Source organism: Pipistrellus kuhlii, unplaced genomic scaffold (assembly GCF_014108245.1).
Source record: "Pipistrellus kuhlii isolate mPipKuh1 unplaced genomic scaffold, mPipKuh1.p scaffold_m20_p_1, whole genome shotgun sequence".
Classification (NCBI taxonomy): Eukaryota; Metazoa; Chordata; class Mammalia; order Chiroptera; family Vespertilionidae; genus Pipistrellus; species Pipistrellus kuhlii.
This window is the reverse complement of record NW_023425404.1, coordinates 184,790,839-184,809,142: the sequence shown is the minus strand read 5'-3', so window position 1 is coordinate 184,809,142 and position 18,304 is coordinate 184,790,839. Positions and strand designations below refer to the sequence as shown.

General features: G+C 36.4%; 1 protein-coding gene across 5 annotated transcripts in view; it reads left to right on the top strand.

Moving 5' to 3' along the window:
• Positions 1-16,109, top strand: part of STIM2 (stromal interaction molecule 2) — a 133,648-nt gene extending 117,539 nt beyond the window's left edge. Inside the window, exons 9-13 of one of the 5 annotated variants that reach the window (XM_036418920.2) lie at positions 232-255; positions 675-775; positions 1,004-1,242; positions 9,035-9,311; positions 14,429-16,109. In XM_036418920.2, coding sequence (XP_036274813.1) covers positions 232-255; positions 675-775; positions 1,004-1,242; positions 9,035-9,311; positions 14,429-14,906 — 1,119 coding nt within the window. In that variant the 3' untranslated portion in view covers positions 14,907-16,109. Of the gene's footprint in view, positions 1-231; positions 256-674; positions 776-1,003; positions 1,243-2,563; positions 2,787-9,034; positions 9,312-14,428 lie in introns of those variants that run through there. The other 4 variants (XM_045573534.1, XM_036418931.2, XM_036418950.2 and 1 more) reach the window with 4 other exon arrangements.
• Positions 16,110-18,304: the final 2,195 nt, after the last annotated feature.

Sequence of the window (18,304 nt, the reverse complement as noted above, 5' to 3'; positions counted from 1 at the left end):
ATTTCTAGAAGGATTAACCAGTTGGAATGCAAAGATATGAATAATTTTTTATTATTGCAGATTTGTTGTTTGAACTGGAACTTACTGATATTAATTGAGTCATAATCATAGGCTGTAAAGTAGAATTGCTTTCTTTAAAGAGGTGTATACCTTTCAGAATGACCTTAGTGCCATTTAAAAGTCATCCTTATTATCATTATAAATGTTTTATACAGAGCTTTTCTCCTCTAGGTTGCTGCTTCATATCTGATTCAGGTCAGTAGTTACTAGAAATTAATGTCTGACTTTATTAAGTTGTGTGAAATACGATTAAGTATTAATCTAATATGTAGCATACACACACAAAAAAAGAGTTTAGTTCACTCACTAACACCTCTATTGCAGTAGGATATAATGTTATTTGTTAGTTTTAATAAAAAATTCAGGTCTTTCTGAATGACAGAAATAAGAGACAAATTCTCCAGAACGGAGTTTTTAATCATACTGTTTAAGTTGGGAAAGCATGTTTGTTTTTTCCCTCATCTATTTTTTTTTGAAAATAGGGCTAAATATTATTGACTAATAATTTTCCACTGATTTTATGATTATTAATATTTTTAAAACAAAATAAACTTCATTAATATATGTATATTTTCTCCAAACCTAGCCTTATTTTTCTCTCCTTTGGTTTCTAGGCAGAGAAAATTAAAAAGAAGAGAAGCACAGTCTTTGGGACACTGCATGTTGCACACAGCTCCTCCCTAGATGAGGTAGACCACAAAATTCTGGAAGCAAAGTAAGAGTGTTATTTTAGTTGTTTATTTTCACTGTGCTGAAATATGTAATTCTTGGGACAATCTATATTTTAATTTGGCCATGTATAATCACATAATTCATACTAATTCTAAGAGTATGTAATTTCTTATTGAAATTAGCTAATTGCCATGGTCTATTCATGTAGTTCTTTTTTCAGTGCCATATTAAGGACGCCTTGAAATAACAATTTCTATGTTGTCTTTTCCAGAAAAGCTCTCTCCGAGCTGACAACTTGTTTACGAGAACGACTGTTTCGCTGGCAACAGATTGAGAAGATCTGTGGCTTCCAGATAGCCCATAACTCGGGGCTCCCCAGCCTGACCTCTTCCCTTTATTCTGACCACAGCTGGGTGGTGATGCCCAGAGTCTCCATTCCACCCTATCCAATCGCTGGAGGAGTTGACGACTTGGATGAAGATACACCTCCAATAGTGTCACAGTTTCCTGGTAAGTGATGAGTTCAAAGGGGAATTGGGATAGCTTTAAAGGAACTTTACACCATGCCATTTATGGAGCATTTACTTTGAAGGCTATGATAAAAACATGTACATTCTTTGTTTTCTCTTTTTGTTGTTAACTTATGTTTACTGGTGTGTGTGTGTGTGTGTGTGTGTGTGTGTGTGTGTGTGTGTGAGATATATCATACATGCTAAATCACTTTTATGAATGAAGGGCTGAGCTTTGAAGAAAAACATCCTTTCAAAAAGCAGCGTAATCTATAGTACAAAGTAAAGTTTAGGGTAGGGGTGTCGAACTCAATCAGAGAAGGGGCCAAAATCTAAAATCCAGCCTAAATCGCGGGCCGAATGGTTTACTGAACAGTCATAAACTGTCATTGTGATGGAAACGCAGCAGAGTGCAGTGATGACAGCGTGGTACGGGCCACATTGCAAGGCCTGGCAGGACGGATTTGGCCCGCGGGCCTTGTGTTTGACACATGTGGTTTAGGGCAAGCTCTAATTCTGTGTTCCAATCCTAGCTCTGGCACTAACTAACCAACTGTGTGACTTCCAGCCAGCCTGTAATTTTTTTTTAAATTGAGTTGACATTCTCAGTAGGCATGTTTATTTAAAAAAAAAATTTTTTTTTTTTTGCTTTTCCAATTCTGTGCTTTTATTGAAAGAGTGTTTATTCATAAAGCACTGAATCAATTTGCCTTTATATAAAATTAAACTGTGTTTATGTCTATGTTTAGAAAATTTTGTAGATTTTTTTTGTTGCTAGAAAATGTACAGTTCCTTTGTTATGTTCTATTCTTTGAAAAAATTTTACACGGTAAAGAATACATTTTGGCAGGAAAGTGAAATTTAAATATTTTAGATTTTATTAATAAATTTCAGAGTTAATAAGTATTTGGACTTTTCACGAAGTTATAGAGAGTTTGAATTTCAAATGGTATATTTTATGTATTAGAAATCATTATCCTTATTATTGCCTTCCGACTTCATTTTTCCCAACCTTTCTGATCTTCATAAAAACATATATATATATATATATATATATATATGTTTAGAACAGGAGTCCAAAGAATGGAGAGCAGAAGTTAATTATTGATTGATTGAAGACTTACATGGAAATTTTAGTCTTTAGATAAATCATGATATATGAGCATTTCCAGTTTTAGTTTTTCTATTTAATTATAGCTTTCCTGAAATTATGATTTAGAAAGGGTTCTAATTTTTAAAACATTTTTATGAAAGAAATCTCTAAATTTGCAAATAAATAGTGATTTTGTGTTTATGTTCATTTCTATGGTTGGAATTCTAAGGTTGGAAAAATGAAACCAGCAGACAGATAATGCAAACAGATTGGGGAGGCACTAAATCTTAAAAGAGGAGGGAGGAGAGGACAGGTTGTAAATGTAATGAGTACTGAGTGTGTGACCTCACTCATTTCATTGGCCCTATGCTGCAAGATAGTGATGGTTGCAGAGTTATATCTAGATCTGGGCCAGCTCTATTCTTTGAATATTGTGTTTATTTGAATTATATGCCCCAAGCTTGACAAATATAACACGGATTCAAAGGAATATGTTGCTGTTTGAAAACTAAAGTGTTTTTTTTTAATGTTGCAGGACCTCCTTAGGATGCATAATTATGCACCATCAAAAGTGTGCATCAAGATGTATTCCCTAAATTGACTAGATTTTTTAAGTACTTTTTTTGAGGGAAAAGATATTCATATGTGCATTAAAAATTTTATTATCCCTGAAAAATAACTCATACCAAAAATTATACTTGGAGAGCTTTGCCTCCACCCAGTGGCATAACGGAGATATTTCACTCTGCTTAGTTACAAAAGCATAATTTCTAGACCTGATAAATAAGAAACTCCTGGCAGTAGGATGAAGGTCTAAGGTAGGATAAAGGCTCTTCATTATATACTCTTCTGAGCAGTTTTAAATTTGTACTCTGGGTATGTAAGCTATATAAGTGTGAAATAACGACAAGGAAACATCCTATGGCACATTAAGAGCCAAGTAAGGTTGTAAACTATACATACATATCATAATATTGCTGTATTTAATTACTTGTAAAGAAAAAAGACAGAGAAGATACTATCAAAGGTTAGCCCTGTGTGGGTAAGAGCAGATGATTATTTTCCTGTTGGTACTTTCATAGTACTGCTCGAAATGGGAATGCAGTAGCAATTTATTTAACATCTGTTATTATAAAGCCTTTCAGATATTTCTAAAAGCAATATGCTCACCTACTTCAAAGGTAAACAGATATTAACATTTTGCTTTATTCATCTCTATCAAAATAAACCATTATAGCTATAGCTAACCCAGATGGCCTCCCTTTCCCACCCTTCTAAAGTCGTTTACATTCTGAAGCCTATTGTACTTTTATTACATGCAGGTATATCCATAGGCAATAGATACAATTGTTATTTATTTTTAAATTTACATAAATGGTATCAAACTACATATTGGTATGTAGTTTTTAACTCTTTTTTGCTCAAAACTGTTTTATAAATTTTCCATGTTTATATATAGATTAATCAAATTCACTGTAATTATTTAATATAAGTTAACCACAGTGTGCTTATTTATTTATTTATTTGTTTGTTTGTTTATTGTAATAATAAACCACAGTTTATTCCTTTTTGTACAGATATAAGTTCTTTCTCCCTTTTTTTGTTTTTTTGTTCTCCTTATAAAATACTACTACAATGAGCATCTTTCTTTCATCTCCATGTCGTAGCTCTGAGGGTTTCTCTGGGTAAACACCTAGAAATGGATTGCTGTGTTGTCCTGAAGACACCCCTTACTGGTCATTGCCAAGTTGCTCTAAAAGTGGATCTATCAGTTTACACAACCACTATTTATGAGAACCTGTCTTCTTATATCCTTACAATACTTCCAATGATGTGATTTGGTTTATAACTTGAATGGGTGTTATAAGATATCTTACTGTTACTAAATATTTTATTTCCTTGATGACTATTGAGATGGAGTACCATATCATTTATTGACATTTGTTCAGATTCCTTCCTGAGTTCTTTGTTCCTACTATGGAATTTTCTCCAGGATTTCTTACTCATCTGGAAGTTTAAAAAAAATGTTAACTGTGCTTTTGAGGGTTAAAGATATCTTCTCCTGGGATTTGCCTTTGTTTTTTTATTGTGCTATGTTATTTATTTTCTTTTTTAATCAGAAGAGTTAAAAAAAAATTTTAATGACAAATTTATGATTTGTGCTTTTTATGTCTTTTTCAGAAGATATTAGATTTTGATAGCTGCCTTCAAAGTTTTTAAGTTTTGCTTTAATCCCTTAGTCTTTTAATATACCTAGAAGTTACTTTTGTTCATATTGTGAACAAAATATATCATTGTATAGATAAAGAGTTTTCCCAGCCTCATTTCTCCTCTCTCTCTGCTGAATTTTGACACCACTTATCTCCATAGCCACATAGATGCTTCCCGGTTCTCTGTTTTCTTTCATTGGTCCCATTCTGCCTTAGTTGCTACTTATAGCTTCATAGTAGGTATTGAGGTTTGGTAGGTCAAAGCCTTCATTTATTATTCAGCTTCAGTATGCTACTCTTGGTCTTTTAAGGATCAGCTTATGAAATTTCATTGGGTTTTTACTGGAATTTCTTTGAATTTACTGACTTATTTGAGAATAAATATTATTCATAAATTCAATTTGAGACCTTTTATATCTTTAAGTAAAATTTATTCTTTTCTCTGTGTAGTTCTTTGCATATCTTTTGTTTTAAAGGTTAATTTCTAGATATGATAGCTTGTGCTGATGTTTAGAGAAGTGCTGTTGATTTGGATATGCTGATCTTGTATACAGAAACATTGAATTCTCTTCTAAGGACCTTTTGGATTTTTTTGTATAGACAATAATGAGTTGCTGTTTTCTTCCCAATCCTTATGATTTTTCTCCTATGTTATTCAATCTAAAGCCTTCAGTAAACTGTTGAATAAGAGTGGTGATTGCAGGTAGTAGTGATTGCCATTTCTGACTTTAAAAAGAATGTTCCCAATAATATTTCATCAAGATGTGTGATTTTTTTTCTGTCTACATTTTTGATAGGTTGCTTTTGAATTAAGCAATTTAAAATGATGAGAATTCCTTCTTCTTTAAGGCAGCATAGTATTCCATTGTGTAGATGTACCAAAGTTTTGGATCCAATCATCTGCTGACGGGCACCTAGGCTGTTTCCAAATTCTGGCTATTGTAGATTGTGCTGCTATGAACATAGGGGTGCATATATCCTTTCTGATTGGTGTTTCTAGTTTCTTGGGATATATTCCTAGGAGTGGGATTACTGGATCAAATGGGAGTTCCATTTTCAGTTTTTTGAGGAAACTCCACACTGTTCTCCACAGTGGCTGCACCAGTCTGCATTCCCACCAGCAGTGCACGAGGGTTCCTTTTTCTCCGCAACCTCGCCAACACTTGTCGTTTGTCGATTTGTTGATGTTGGCCATTCTGACAGGTGTGAGATGGTACCGCATTGTTGTTTTGATTTGCATCTCTCGTATAATTAGTGACTTTGAGCATGTTTTCATGTGCCTTTTGGCCTTTTTATTCCTATTTTCTACATATTTTGAGATGATCACTTGCTTTATTTTTTTATTCTTTGAAATTGTACTCCATCTATTTCATTAAGTATGTAAAAACTCTAAATAAAATAATATAGCAAACAAATCCAATTTATTATAAAAACAGCATTGTGACAAACCAGATCCAATTTATTATGCAAATAGTACATTATGACTTACGATAAATTAGATTTGGTTTGTTATATTATTTTATTTAGGGTTTTTATATCTTTAATCATTCATTTGCTTAGCCAGTAATTTTTCCTTCTAAACTCTTTGCTTAATTTTGATATCAAGGTTACTAGTAAAACTAGCATCACAAAGTAAGTCAAGGAATATGCCTATTTTTCCATCCCATTCTTTCCTACTTTTAAATAGAGGTAGTAAAATGTAGCAGTTAAGAATGTGGGCTCTGGCCCTGGCTGGGTAGCTGTTGGTTAGAACATCATCCTGAAACACAAAGGTTGTGGGTTCGATCCCTGGTCAGGACACATATAAGAAATAAGTGACACAACAAGTTTCTCTCTCTCTCTCTCTCTCTCTCTCTCTCTCTCTCTCTCTCTCTTTCTCTCTCTCTTTCTCTCTCTTTCTTTCTCTCTCACTCTCTCTCTCGTGCTCTCTCTCTCTCCTGTGAAATCAATAAATAAAAACAAAATGAAAACAATGTTGGCTCTGGAACAAGATTGCTTAGATTTGAATCCTTACACCACCATTTATATGTATCACACCCCCTCACCTTATAGGTTAATGTTGTCCAGTATTTTGTTTTAAATATCTCATAAAACATTATTTTTTTACTTGTGTAGCCTTAAAGGAAGCACTGTCTCTGAGTCTCTAAAAAATGTAACCCACCTTGTGTAATTATTTTGTAATTTAAATAATAATACCTATAAAAAACTTAGATCCTTATCCATAATAATACTCCATAAATGTTTTGAATTTTTATTCCATACTGTGATAGTATCATTTGTTCTTTAAGGATTTTTGGCAGGAGAGAAGGGGGCAGATTTTGTTTTCCCCAAACCATTGAGTTTCCCCAAACCATTGAGTTAGCTTCTTAAAAGCCTTGTTTTAAGTTATGTGATTCTAAAGTATTGTTTGTTTTATTGAGTTTTAAAATTTGTTGGCTTAAAGTTGTCCATAGTATTTTACATGATTTAAAAATTTTCACTTACATCTTAAAATCCTTTTTTTTTTTCTATCCTTGATTAATCTGGCATAATTTGACTATTTTATTTCACTCTTTCATTCCTTAAATAACTGTTTTTGTTGTTGAGATTCTCCATTTATTTCTGCTCTTTTATTTTCTTTATTGGAATTTACATTTTTTGTTTTATTATTTAGACACGTAGCTTATCAATTTTTTCCTTAATGTATGGTTTTATGGCTACGAATTTTACTCTTAAGAACCACTTTAACTATTGCCTTCTCCTGTCTGAATTTTTTTACTGAGCTATTTTAAAGAGATTATTTTTTTAAACATGCTTTCACTGAGGGATGTAGCCTATCTAGACCCAAGTTTTTATCCAGAACACTCACAATTGCTATTCCTTAGTTCATGTGGGCTAAGATGTCTTTTATATCCTCAAATTAAAACCCAAACCCTTGAATTATTGAGACTGAGAACCTCCACAGTAATTCCACCATCACTCACAGGCCCAGTAGTTCTTTCCTTTATCCTTTCTGTTTTGGCATCTGTTTTTTTTTCTTCCTTGCAAGTTTGCATTTCGAACTATTATTGTATTTTATTCATTATATTGAAGTGTTTGAGGGCATTTAGAGTGCATTGTTGAGAGTTGGGAATTGCTGGTCAGGTAATATTTGACTGCTATATTGCTAGAACCAAAAGTCCATATATGATTTACTATTTCTGATTGTTGGTGGCGGGGGGGATCCCTTATTACAAAACAAAATTTATCTTCTCTGGCATAAGGAAATCCGGTTTGCAATAGAGGGTCATACTAAATCACTGAGCTTCTCTTATCTAATTATTGATAATAGAATGAAAATTATCTCAGTAATAAATTTCTATATAATAAACTTGGATGTTTTATTTAACTGCTCTTATTAATCACAGGTAGGGTGGATATCTGCATTCATTGGAAATTAATAATAGCCTGAACATGTTGTAAAACATTCACATTATGTAAAGGAATGCTATTAAAAGGTCAAAGTGCCTGCTTTTTAATACTGTGATTTTATAGTGTGATAACTCTCTGTAGCCCCATCCAGATCTCTTCGGGCAACCAGGAAGAAAGATCCTCAACTCCAAGTGTACATAATTCTAAAACAGGGATTCATATATTTTTTTCAGGCAAAAGACATGGCAGCATAATTAAGAAAAAAAATTTGGAAACTATTGTGTAGTTGTAAGCAATATCTTTTTTTAAATCCTCAACTGAGGATATTTTTTCCATTGAATATTAGAGTGGAAATGAAGCAGGGAGAGGGATAGAAAGAGAGAGGAATATTGATGTGAGAAAGACACATCAATTGGTTGTCTCCTGCACAAGTCCGGACAGGGCCAGGGATCAAGTCTGCAGCTGAGGTATGTGTCACTGACGGGAAGTGAACCCGAGACCCTTCAGTTTCCAGCCTGGTGCTCTATCCATTGAGCCAAACCACTAGGGTTCTTTTGTAATTGATTTTTTTTTCTTTTTTCTTTTGAGAAAAAGAGAGGTAGGGGGGTATTACACGGACTAGTTGCCTTCCACATGCCCCCCAACCAGGAATCAAACCGTTGAAAAATCTAACTTAAGTTTTACTGATAATTTTCTTCTTTTAATGTTGAAATTTATTTTGTAACAAAGTAGAAATTCCTTATAAATATGCTATGTTGATCTTTTAAATGTAAGGATTTGTTATGTTGGGTACATTTTAAAGTCTTTTTGGTTAGTAATGTCAAATTTAATATTAAAACCTAATTTGTTTATGTTCATTTCTATTTATTTTTAAACCTGATTTCATTTTTGTTAGATTTTATTTTTTATTTCTTAACTTTCCTGAGGAGCAGTAAAGGTAATGGAGGATGGTCACAGTGGTTCAGTCACTTATTTCAGTAAAGGCAGATTAAATGGTTACATACTAGTAACATTAGTTCTCTTTTGTGAGTACTTACAGCGTGTACAAAGGAGCAGGGGGTTTTATGAGCTTTTTTAAAAAATGTATGTTTGGTTTTCAGGGACCATGGCTAAACCTGCTGGGTCGTTAGCCAGAAGCAGTAGCTTGTGTCGCTCTCGTCGCAGCATCGTGCCATCCTCACCGCAGACCCAGCGAGCTCAGCTCCCTGCGCACAGCGCTCCGCACCCGCCACACCCTCGGCACGCCCACCACCCCCAGCACACACAGCACTCCTTGGCCTCCCCTGATCCAGACATCCTCTCAGTGTCAAGTTGCCCTGCTCTTTATCGGAGTGAAGAGGAGGAGGAGGCCATTTACTTCTCTGCTGAGAAGCAATGGTATTGGCAGTGAATAAACTAAGTATATGTTGGGCTGCTGTGTGGGAGGTGGGAGTTGGGTGGGTAGGACTGGTGTGTCTTACTAGTTTTTCATTGCTGCATAAGAACTTACCACAAACTTGGTGATGTCAAACAGCACCCAATTGTTAGGTCTCAGTTCTGTATGCCGAAGTTCAAGCTTGGTGTGGCTGGGTTTTCTGTCCAGGATCTGACAAGGGTAAAATCGAGGCATTGACTGAGCTCTGCTCTCATCTGGCAGCTTTGGGCCCTCTTCAAAGCTCAGTTGGTTGTGGAAGAATTCAGTGCCTTTGGGTTATAGCACTGAAGTCTGGTTCCTGTGCAGGGGCTGCTCTCGGTTTCTAGAAGCTGCCTGATGTCCTCCATGAGGCCTCCATCTTCAAAGCCAGCAACAGAGAGTTTGCCTTCTGTCAAATCCTTCCTTTGCTTTGAATCTCTGACTGCCTCTATCTCTCATCTCTAGACCCGAATTTAAAAGGCTCACCTGGATAATAACCTCTCTGTGTTGAGGTTATGCTTTATGCTCTTAATCACAACTGCAAAATCCCTTCTATATTAATGTTCGATTGAATAACTGGGAAGCCCTGGTCAGTGTGCTCGCTGGTTAGAGAGTCGGCCCACACTCTGGAGTCCCAGGTTCCATTCCTGGTCAGAGGCGCATACTGTGTTGCTGTTTTGATCCCCCAGCCCCAGTTGGGGTGTGTGTTGGAGGCAACCAATCGATGTGTCTTTCTCACATCGATGTCTCCCTCCCTCCCTAATATTCTTGGGTGAGGATTAACAAAAGCAACAACAACAAAATAATGGGGAGAAAATGTCTGTGTACTAGGGCTGGGAATTTGGGGGCCATCTTAGAATTCTGCCCACTATCCAGGCATAGGAAGATGTTTTGCAATACAGCTTTTAGAAGAGGCCATAGCACCCAGGTAACTCAAGTCTCTAAACATAAACTTGTTAACTATTTTATATGTAAAGTATAAAGCTCATATAAAGGCATGAGCTTAAATATACTTGAGCACAAAGAAACATTGAATATGACTGAGTTTTTAAAATATTTTTTTGCCACTTAATGATTTAGTGTTATATGCTAACACTTTATAGTAAATAAGAAGTTCCAGACGCTAGAGGTTTAAGAAAGTGAGGGAACGTAAAGAAGGAATTTGTATCCATAACAACTTTTTTCTATAAAAAGGAGCAGTGGCAGGGTATGCTCGTCCAGCTTAGGGACCCAGGTGCTCCATGAGGCCTGTTGTTACGGAGGATCTCTCTTTCTAAACCACTGTCCTTGGAAGCCTGAGGTTAGACAGAAAAACGGAGTCGGTTTCTGATTTTGCCACTTAATAGCCGTGTAGCCCCAAAATCTCACTGTCCTTGTCTGAGAAACAAAACAGATGAAAGGGTTGGATGGTCTCCAAGATCTGTGTTGCTCTCTATCATGGGATTCTTTAGTCGATGTCATCATCAAACAATTATTTTCATGTATGATTGTTTCCTCTACTAGTGAAAATAAATCTTATGATTAGCAAGTGATCATTAGAGCATATTCCTAAGAAGATAGCCCATGTTTTATATTCTCATTACAATTGGAGTATTTTACCCAACTTTGCTTGGTTAGCACTCTATAATTAGCCACTTTGAATAATCTTTGCAATATAACTATAGTCACCAGAAGGATGGCTTTACTAAGAAAACTCATTTTGTGTGGCTTATGGAAATTAGTAGAAAAACTCCAGACCTATGCTTTCCAGTAGAATTTTTTGAGTTGATGGAAGTTTTCATTTCATTTCAAATAGCAACATCAAAAATTCATAGCGAGCTCAGCAATATGAGAATTTAGAGTCAGAAAAATTTCCTCTTCTCTCTATTTTCAGTCTTAAGTGTTGTGCCACCAGAACCCTTATAAAATAATAACATTTATTATTTACTGATCTTTTATGTCCGATGCATTATGCACACATGCACTCATTTAAACTTCACCTTGAGTTGTCTTGTTACACATGCATTAAACTTACATGAAATCAGCTGTAGTGGGGGAAAGAAATAGAAAAATAACATAAATGGCACACATAGTTAAGTTCAACCTTTTCAAAGAATATGTGCTCTAGAAAAGATGGGAGGTTTTAAGGTATACTATACCTGCTCTCCAGATCTGAATAGTTAGCAGAAGATGCAACACTTTAGATTATTTGTTTTGGAATTAAAATGTTAGAACTGGAAGTATTAGAGGGCAATCAAATTCTCTTAGCTTTACAGGAAAATTAAGACCTGTTTAAATTAAGTGACCTGCCCATGATTGTACGGCTAATAGCAAAACCAGGACAGTGATCCTAACGTGGATCAGGGCTCTTTCCACACATGACTTAGTCCAGGGGTGGGGAACATCCAGCCTTCGAACATCAAGGCCCAAGAAATCATTTGATCTGGTCCAGCCAAGGCATTAGGGGTGTCAGTGAAATGTTTGATCAAACTTAGCAAGCTAATTTTTAATTTTGTAGGGCCCACAAATAATGTTATGAATATCCAAATGGCCCTTGGCAAAAAAAGGTTCCCCACCCCTAATTTAGATCTTTGGGACTAGTTTTTGAAATATTTTTAACCTACCTTAGAAATTCACACAGAGTTCCCAAACCATGTAGCAAAATAGGATGTAAATTAATAAAATAGTAACTAAAACAGCTGAGTAGCTTCAATAACAATCATATATGCTACTCAGTTAATGGACATCTCCAAAAGAAACCTAGCAGGAAAGTCCCCATTTGAGTCATTTTTTCCTGTCTGACTGCCTCGCCTCTGTCAGCACTGCCCATTATCAGATTATAAAAGCATTGGAAAAGTATGCAGTACATGGAACTGCATTATCTGGAAGCATTTTTTTAAGTCTTTATTTGCCCAGGGGATCTTGTAACTTCTGAGAGCTTGTAGTGCAATAAAGACAATCTTCACACACATGGTAAAGTATATTGAAATGACTAAAAACATTCAAAAATCTAATGTTTCTAAAATATGACATTAACATAGATATGTTCATATGCATATCAAAGTAATAAATATGTATACAGCATAAATATTTATAGTAATCATAGGTCATCCAAGGTGAGAGCTCATTCAGTTCCATTCATTCTATAAATATGAATTTAGTCTGCTGTGTGCCATGCACTTGCTAATAACTTGAGCTGCCCAGACAAGTGAGACAAGGTCCTGTCCTAGTTCTAACTGGTAGATTATGAAAAGGTGTGTTCTTGCATTTCTATTCTGTCATCAGCTCTCTTCCTTCTCCCACCTCATTTCTTTGGCCTGCTATTTTTACCTTGACTGTACTTAATCATTTTTCCATAGAGTAAACAATATTTGTGTCAGGCATGGTATGTATAGAAACTAGAATAAGACATGATCCCTATTCATCAGGATCTTCCCTCTCTCCCTTTCCCCTTCCCTCCCTTCCTTCCTACCCATTCATCCCATCCATTACATGCTTATTGAATACCCACTGTAATCTTGCCACTATTCCAGTGCAGAGAATACAGAAGTTAATAAGACTCATTATCCTCATTAAGTTTCCTTTCTCCTGAGGAAACTTACTATGAACATGTTAGTATAAAATATCATTTTAGGTAGTGATAAGTTCTGGGATACTAAACAGAGACAGGTAGAAGGAAAAAAATGCTGTTTTAGGTAAAGTGGCTAGGGGTGGTATCACAACCTAAATGACAAGGACAAGGGGAAGCCACGTAGAGAGGGAGGGGAAGAGATTGGGAGGCAGAGGAACCAGCTAGTGCGAATGCCCTTTGGGAACCACAAGAATGGCTTATGGGAGGGCTAAGGAGAGGCTGTGGTGGGATGGGGCAGAACGGGACAGTGTGCAGCCGCAGTAACTGCCTTGGGTATGCTCAGACAGGCCTTTGTGACTTGGACAAGGACTTTGGGTTTTAGCCTGAGTATGAGAGGAAGCATTGGACAGTTCTGAGCACGGGAATGATGGGTCTGACTGAGTCTTTCAAATACCTAAAGGGCTGTGTGGAGAGGTAACTCAGAGTGAGGGACAGAACGGAGGCAGGGAGACCAGTTAGGAAGCTATTGCAGTGATTGAGGTGACTTCACGGTGGTTCAGGAAGAGGGATGGCAGCAGTGGGGGTAAGAGGCAGGACTCCAGGTATATTTTGAAGGGAGGCTGATAGCACTTACTGTATGTTGGCTTTGGGGTTGTGAACTTTAAATAAACTCCTCTTTATTTCTTATTTCCACTGTGGAGAAAGGGTTGGGGATCACATTGGAATAAACCTTTGAGAATTTACTGAATATATACTTCTAAATAGCATTACGTCATTGGCTTCCTCCTCCCATTCATTTGCCTGCTCTAATATACTTCAATTTCCTTTTTATTTTTTAAACTTGGGAGAATTTATATATTTCTTAGTATATTTCTTTGTTTCTTCAGGAAGCTATATTTCATCAATTTAATTACTTAAAAATTAAATAAAGGGAGAAACAGTGACTAAGATTAATCTTTTCAAATATATTGTGTTACTATATGATTTAGGAAGAAAAATACTCATTATTAAAATAACACAAAAGTAGTTGAAATGATAAAGTCTGTAAATTTTAAACATTTTTATTTCTCTTAACAAAGAAGGTATAATAAGTTATTTTCCTTAGATTGGTAGATTGCATCATTATAGTTTATGTTAGTCATTAAACATTAAGTTTGTTATATTATTTAAACTAGTAATTTTCAAATTTTATTGAAATGTGTATAAATTTTAGCATTTTCCCCATTTACATTTTTTTAAAACTTTTTTTATTGATTTCAGAGAGAAAGGGAGAGGGAGAGAGAGATTGAAACATCAATGATGAGAATCATTGTCTGGCTGCCTCCTGCACACCCCCTCCGGAGGATCAAGCCCACAACCGAAGCATGTGGCCTTGACCAGAATCGAACCCAGGACCCTTCAGTCTCCAGGCCAACACTCCATCCACTGAGCCAAACCGGCTGGGGCTCCCCCATTTACGTCTTGATAGCTGAAATGATGGGAGTTGTTTTAGTTAGAATGTCTGCTGGGACTCCTTATTTACAATTTTACCTTTACCTCTGTCTCATCCAGGGAAGTACCAGACACAGGTTCAGAATGTGACTCCTTAAATTCTTCCATTGGAAGGAAGCAGTCTCCTCCTTCCAGCCTTGAGATATACCAAACACTGTCTCCTCGGAAGATATCAAAAGATGAGCTCTCTCTAGAGGATTCGTCCAGAGGAGACTCGCCCATCACTGCGGATCTCTCCCGGGGCTCTCCCGATTGTGTGGGGCTGACAGAAACGAAGAGCATGATCTTCAGTCCTGCAAGCAAAGTATACAACGGCATCTTGGAGAAATCCTGTAGCATGAACCAGCTTTCTAGTGGCATCCCGGTGCCTAAAGCTCGCCACACATCCTGTTCCTCAGGTGGCAACAACAGTAAACCAGTGCAGGAAGCCCCGAATGCTGCCAGGGTGAGCAGCATCCCACATGACCTCTGTCCTAATGGAGAGAAGAGCAAAAAGCCATCAAAACTCAAAAGCCTTTTTAAGAAGAAATCCAAGTGAACTGGCTGACTTGATGGAATTCCATTCAAGTGGCATCCTTTAAACTTTTAGTACCCCCACCCCCCACCTTTTTTTTTTTTTTTTTTTTTTAATTTTAGGAATGTAACTCCATTGGGGCTTTCCAGATTGGATGCCCTAGTGGAATGTCCTTAAGGGCAACTGTCTACTGTCTGCTTATTTAAATGACTATGTAATCAATTCATCAAGCCAGTTATTTCTGAAAAATTATTAAGAGATGAGACAGTTTACAGTCACTTCTGCCTATTTATTTCTGCTTTGTTATTAGTGATGTATATACAACATTTATTGAAAGCCACTATGGACTTACGAGCTTTAAAGGACTGGTAAGCCAGCATGGGCTTGCAAAAGTTTCTTGTTTACCAGAGCATCTTCTTATCTTTCCACAGAGCTATTTACATCCTGGACTAAATAACTTACAAGAATTAAAAACTAATTGCACTACTGTTTTCCAGACTGGAAAAAAAAATCTCTGCAAGTGAAACTGTATAAAGTTTATAAAATGACTGTGGATAGGGGACTGTTTTCACTTTTAGATCAAATGGGTTTTTAAGTAGAACCTAGGGTTTCTAATTGACTTGATTTCTGGAAATGAAAACCCATGCTTTTATTATGGGAAGCTTCTTTTAATGCATTTAATATTATAAAGTTTTGAGTCCTGCTGTAAAGATCATGTTGTTTTGTTTTTCCCAGGGCTTTCACTGTGATTTACTGCATTGCAGGCTGTATGATAAAATATACATAATTTAAAGAGAGAAGGCTCTTTATTCCTTACGCAAGCGGAGTTAAAAACTTGATCAGAGGACTTAAAACATTCACAAACTTAAACTGAGGCGGGGTGGATGTGGAGATTCAGACACTTGTTTACAGACTTTGAATAACCGCAAAGGATTTATGGTTTGTGAGAGATTTGTACTGTGGAAAAGATAATAAATCGGAGACATTATTGTGTGGGATTGTGCTGGTTTTTGTTGATAACACTCCACTAAAAACACTACATGTTTCCTGGAGAGCTATGTAAGCTATCTTGTTGCTAATGCAATATAAGAAATAGCGATGTTTTGAAAGTAAGTTGTCAACAAACTTCTTTCTATTTTATATTGTTTGTCATATTTTTATGTAGTTTGAAATGTTTAAATGTTCTGATATCACGATTAACAAATATAAATCTATGGTGCATTTAGATTGTGTTGTATTAATTTGTAAAGTTTGGGGCTCATTAAACTGATAGGTTATTTTAAGGGTAGTTTTTACTGTAAAGATTGTCACATAGAGCAGCAGAGTACATTAACATCTGGGGAATTTCTATTTAAAACACTTCTTTTAAAAATTCAATCATAAATGATATGGGTAATACAACGTGGATGGATGTTTGGGTGAACAACCGATACATATTAGCTAGAATGGTTTTTCAGTATTATGATTAAAATACAGTGTCCAGCCCAGTCTTTTTTAGATGAAAATGCTGATTGATAAACAAGAAGTTTGAGATTTGCTCCAAAGAAATAATTTATTAGGAACATTAAGTTTCCTGGGGTCTCCTGTAAAGTGTGATTGTTCATCCTTTTTTGTACTTTTGTTAAAAACTGTCGAGGTCTTGATTGATTCATATACACACACATATACACACACACATACACACACACACACACTCTAGAGGCCCAGTGCACGAAATTCATGTACTTGGCGGGGGCGGAGGCGGGGAGGGACTCAGCCCAGATTGCCAGAGGGTGCAGGCCAGGCTGAGGAACCCCACTGGTACACCAGGGAGGGATATGGGACGTTGGCCAGCTGGGGACCATGGGGTGGCTTCAGTGCATGTGCAGCCCATCTCACTCAGTCCTGATAGGCTGGACCCCAGCAGCAAGCTAACCTACCAGTCAGAGTGTCTTCCCCTTAGTGGTCAGTGTATATCATAGCAGGCAGTTGAACAGCTTTAGCATATCTTTGCATATTATGCTTTGATTGGTTGAGTGTATGACCAGATGACTGGACACTTAGAATATTAGGCTTTTATTATATAGGATGGATATTTATATTGTTAATAGTACTGTAAGGGCAAATTTGATTGAAATGAACAGTGTTTTGGCCTGATCATGAGGTAAGATCATCTGAACGGTCAAGAGTTGAGGAACATAGGCTGTTAATGAAGGGAAAAGTTGTGCACAAAGAATTAAAAAGCATTCTGGGAAGTTCCTTCAGAATGAAGGGAATACCTTATCTTTTTTCTCCTCCTTATAGCCAGACAGGAATGCTTCCCTTTGAAAACTGAAGGAGGGAGGAGATACCTGTATAGTTTGCTAGAGAAAAAAGGTAAGAGCTGTTGGAGATGGAATGAAGCTGGGAGGAGGGATGGCTCTAAATGCTCCCAGCAAGGCCTGCTGCTACTTACATAAGGTTGGAAGGGAATTCTGGATTAGAACCCCTGTGCGCTAAGACTTGTGGTGGAGTGTGGGAGAGGCTGGCCTAAGTACAGTTTGTACCATCCTCCATCAGGAAATGCATTCTTTTTTTTTTCTTTTAAAAAAATATATTTTATTGATTTTTTACAGAGAGGAAGAGAGAGGGATAGAGAGCTAGAAACATTTATGAGAAAGAAACATCAATCAGCTGCCTCTTGCACACCCCCTACTGGGGATGTGCCTGCAACCAGGGTACATGCCCTTAACTGGAATTGAACCTGGGACCTTTCAGTCCGCAGGCCAATGTCTATCCACTGAGCAAAACCCTTTTTGGCAGGAAATGCATTCTTTGTGCTTAATCTCACACACATAAACAGGAATACTTACTGTTTTTATGTTTTTTGTAATATTTATTTTGCATTAGTACAAAGCTCCCTATTTGTAAATTCAACAGTAAATAATTGTTTTGGAAAGCCACAAAAAGTTTTGTATTACACCATTTTTACAGGAAGAATTAGACACTAAATTTTTTTAATGATCCATTTGGTACTTTATTTTAACCTTACAAAACTTTTGTGTTTTCCTGATTTTTAAAGCAATATCTTCCTTACTATAAAAAACAATTCATGATAGAAAAGTATAACAAGAGCCCTCGCTGGTGTGGCTCGGTTGGGTGCTGTCCAATGCACCAAAAGGTTGCTGGCTCAATTCCCAGTCAGGGCACATGCCCTGGATTCAGCCTCAATCCTCAGGTAGGGGGACATGAGGAGGCAGCCAATCAATGTTTCACTTTCACATCAATGCTTCTCTCCCCCTTCCCCCTTCCACTCTAAAAATTAATTTTTAAAGTATGAAAAAGACAAAAAAACATATAGCCAACAGATCAAATTTTGCCCAAATAATTCCTTTTACTATTTTGGTTAGTTTTCGCTAGATCATTTTCTATATATTGATACTATATATATTTAATTTCATATC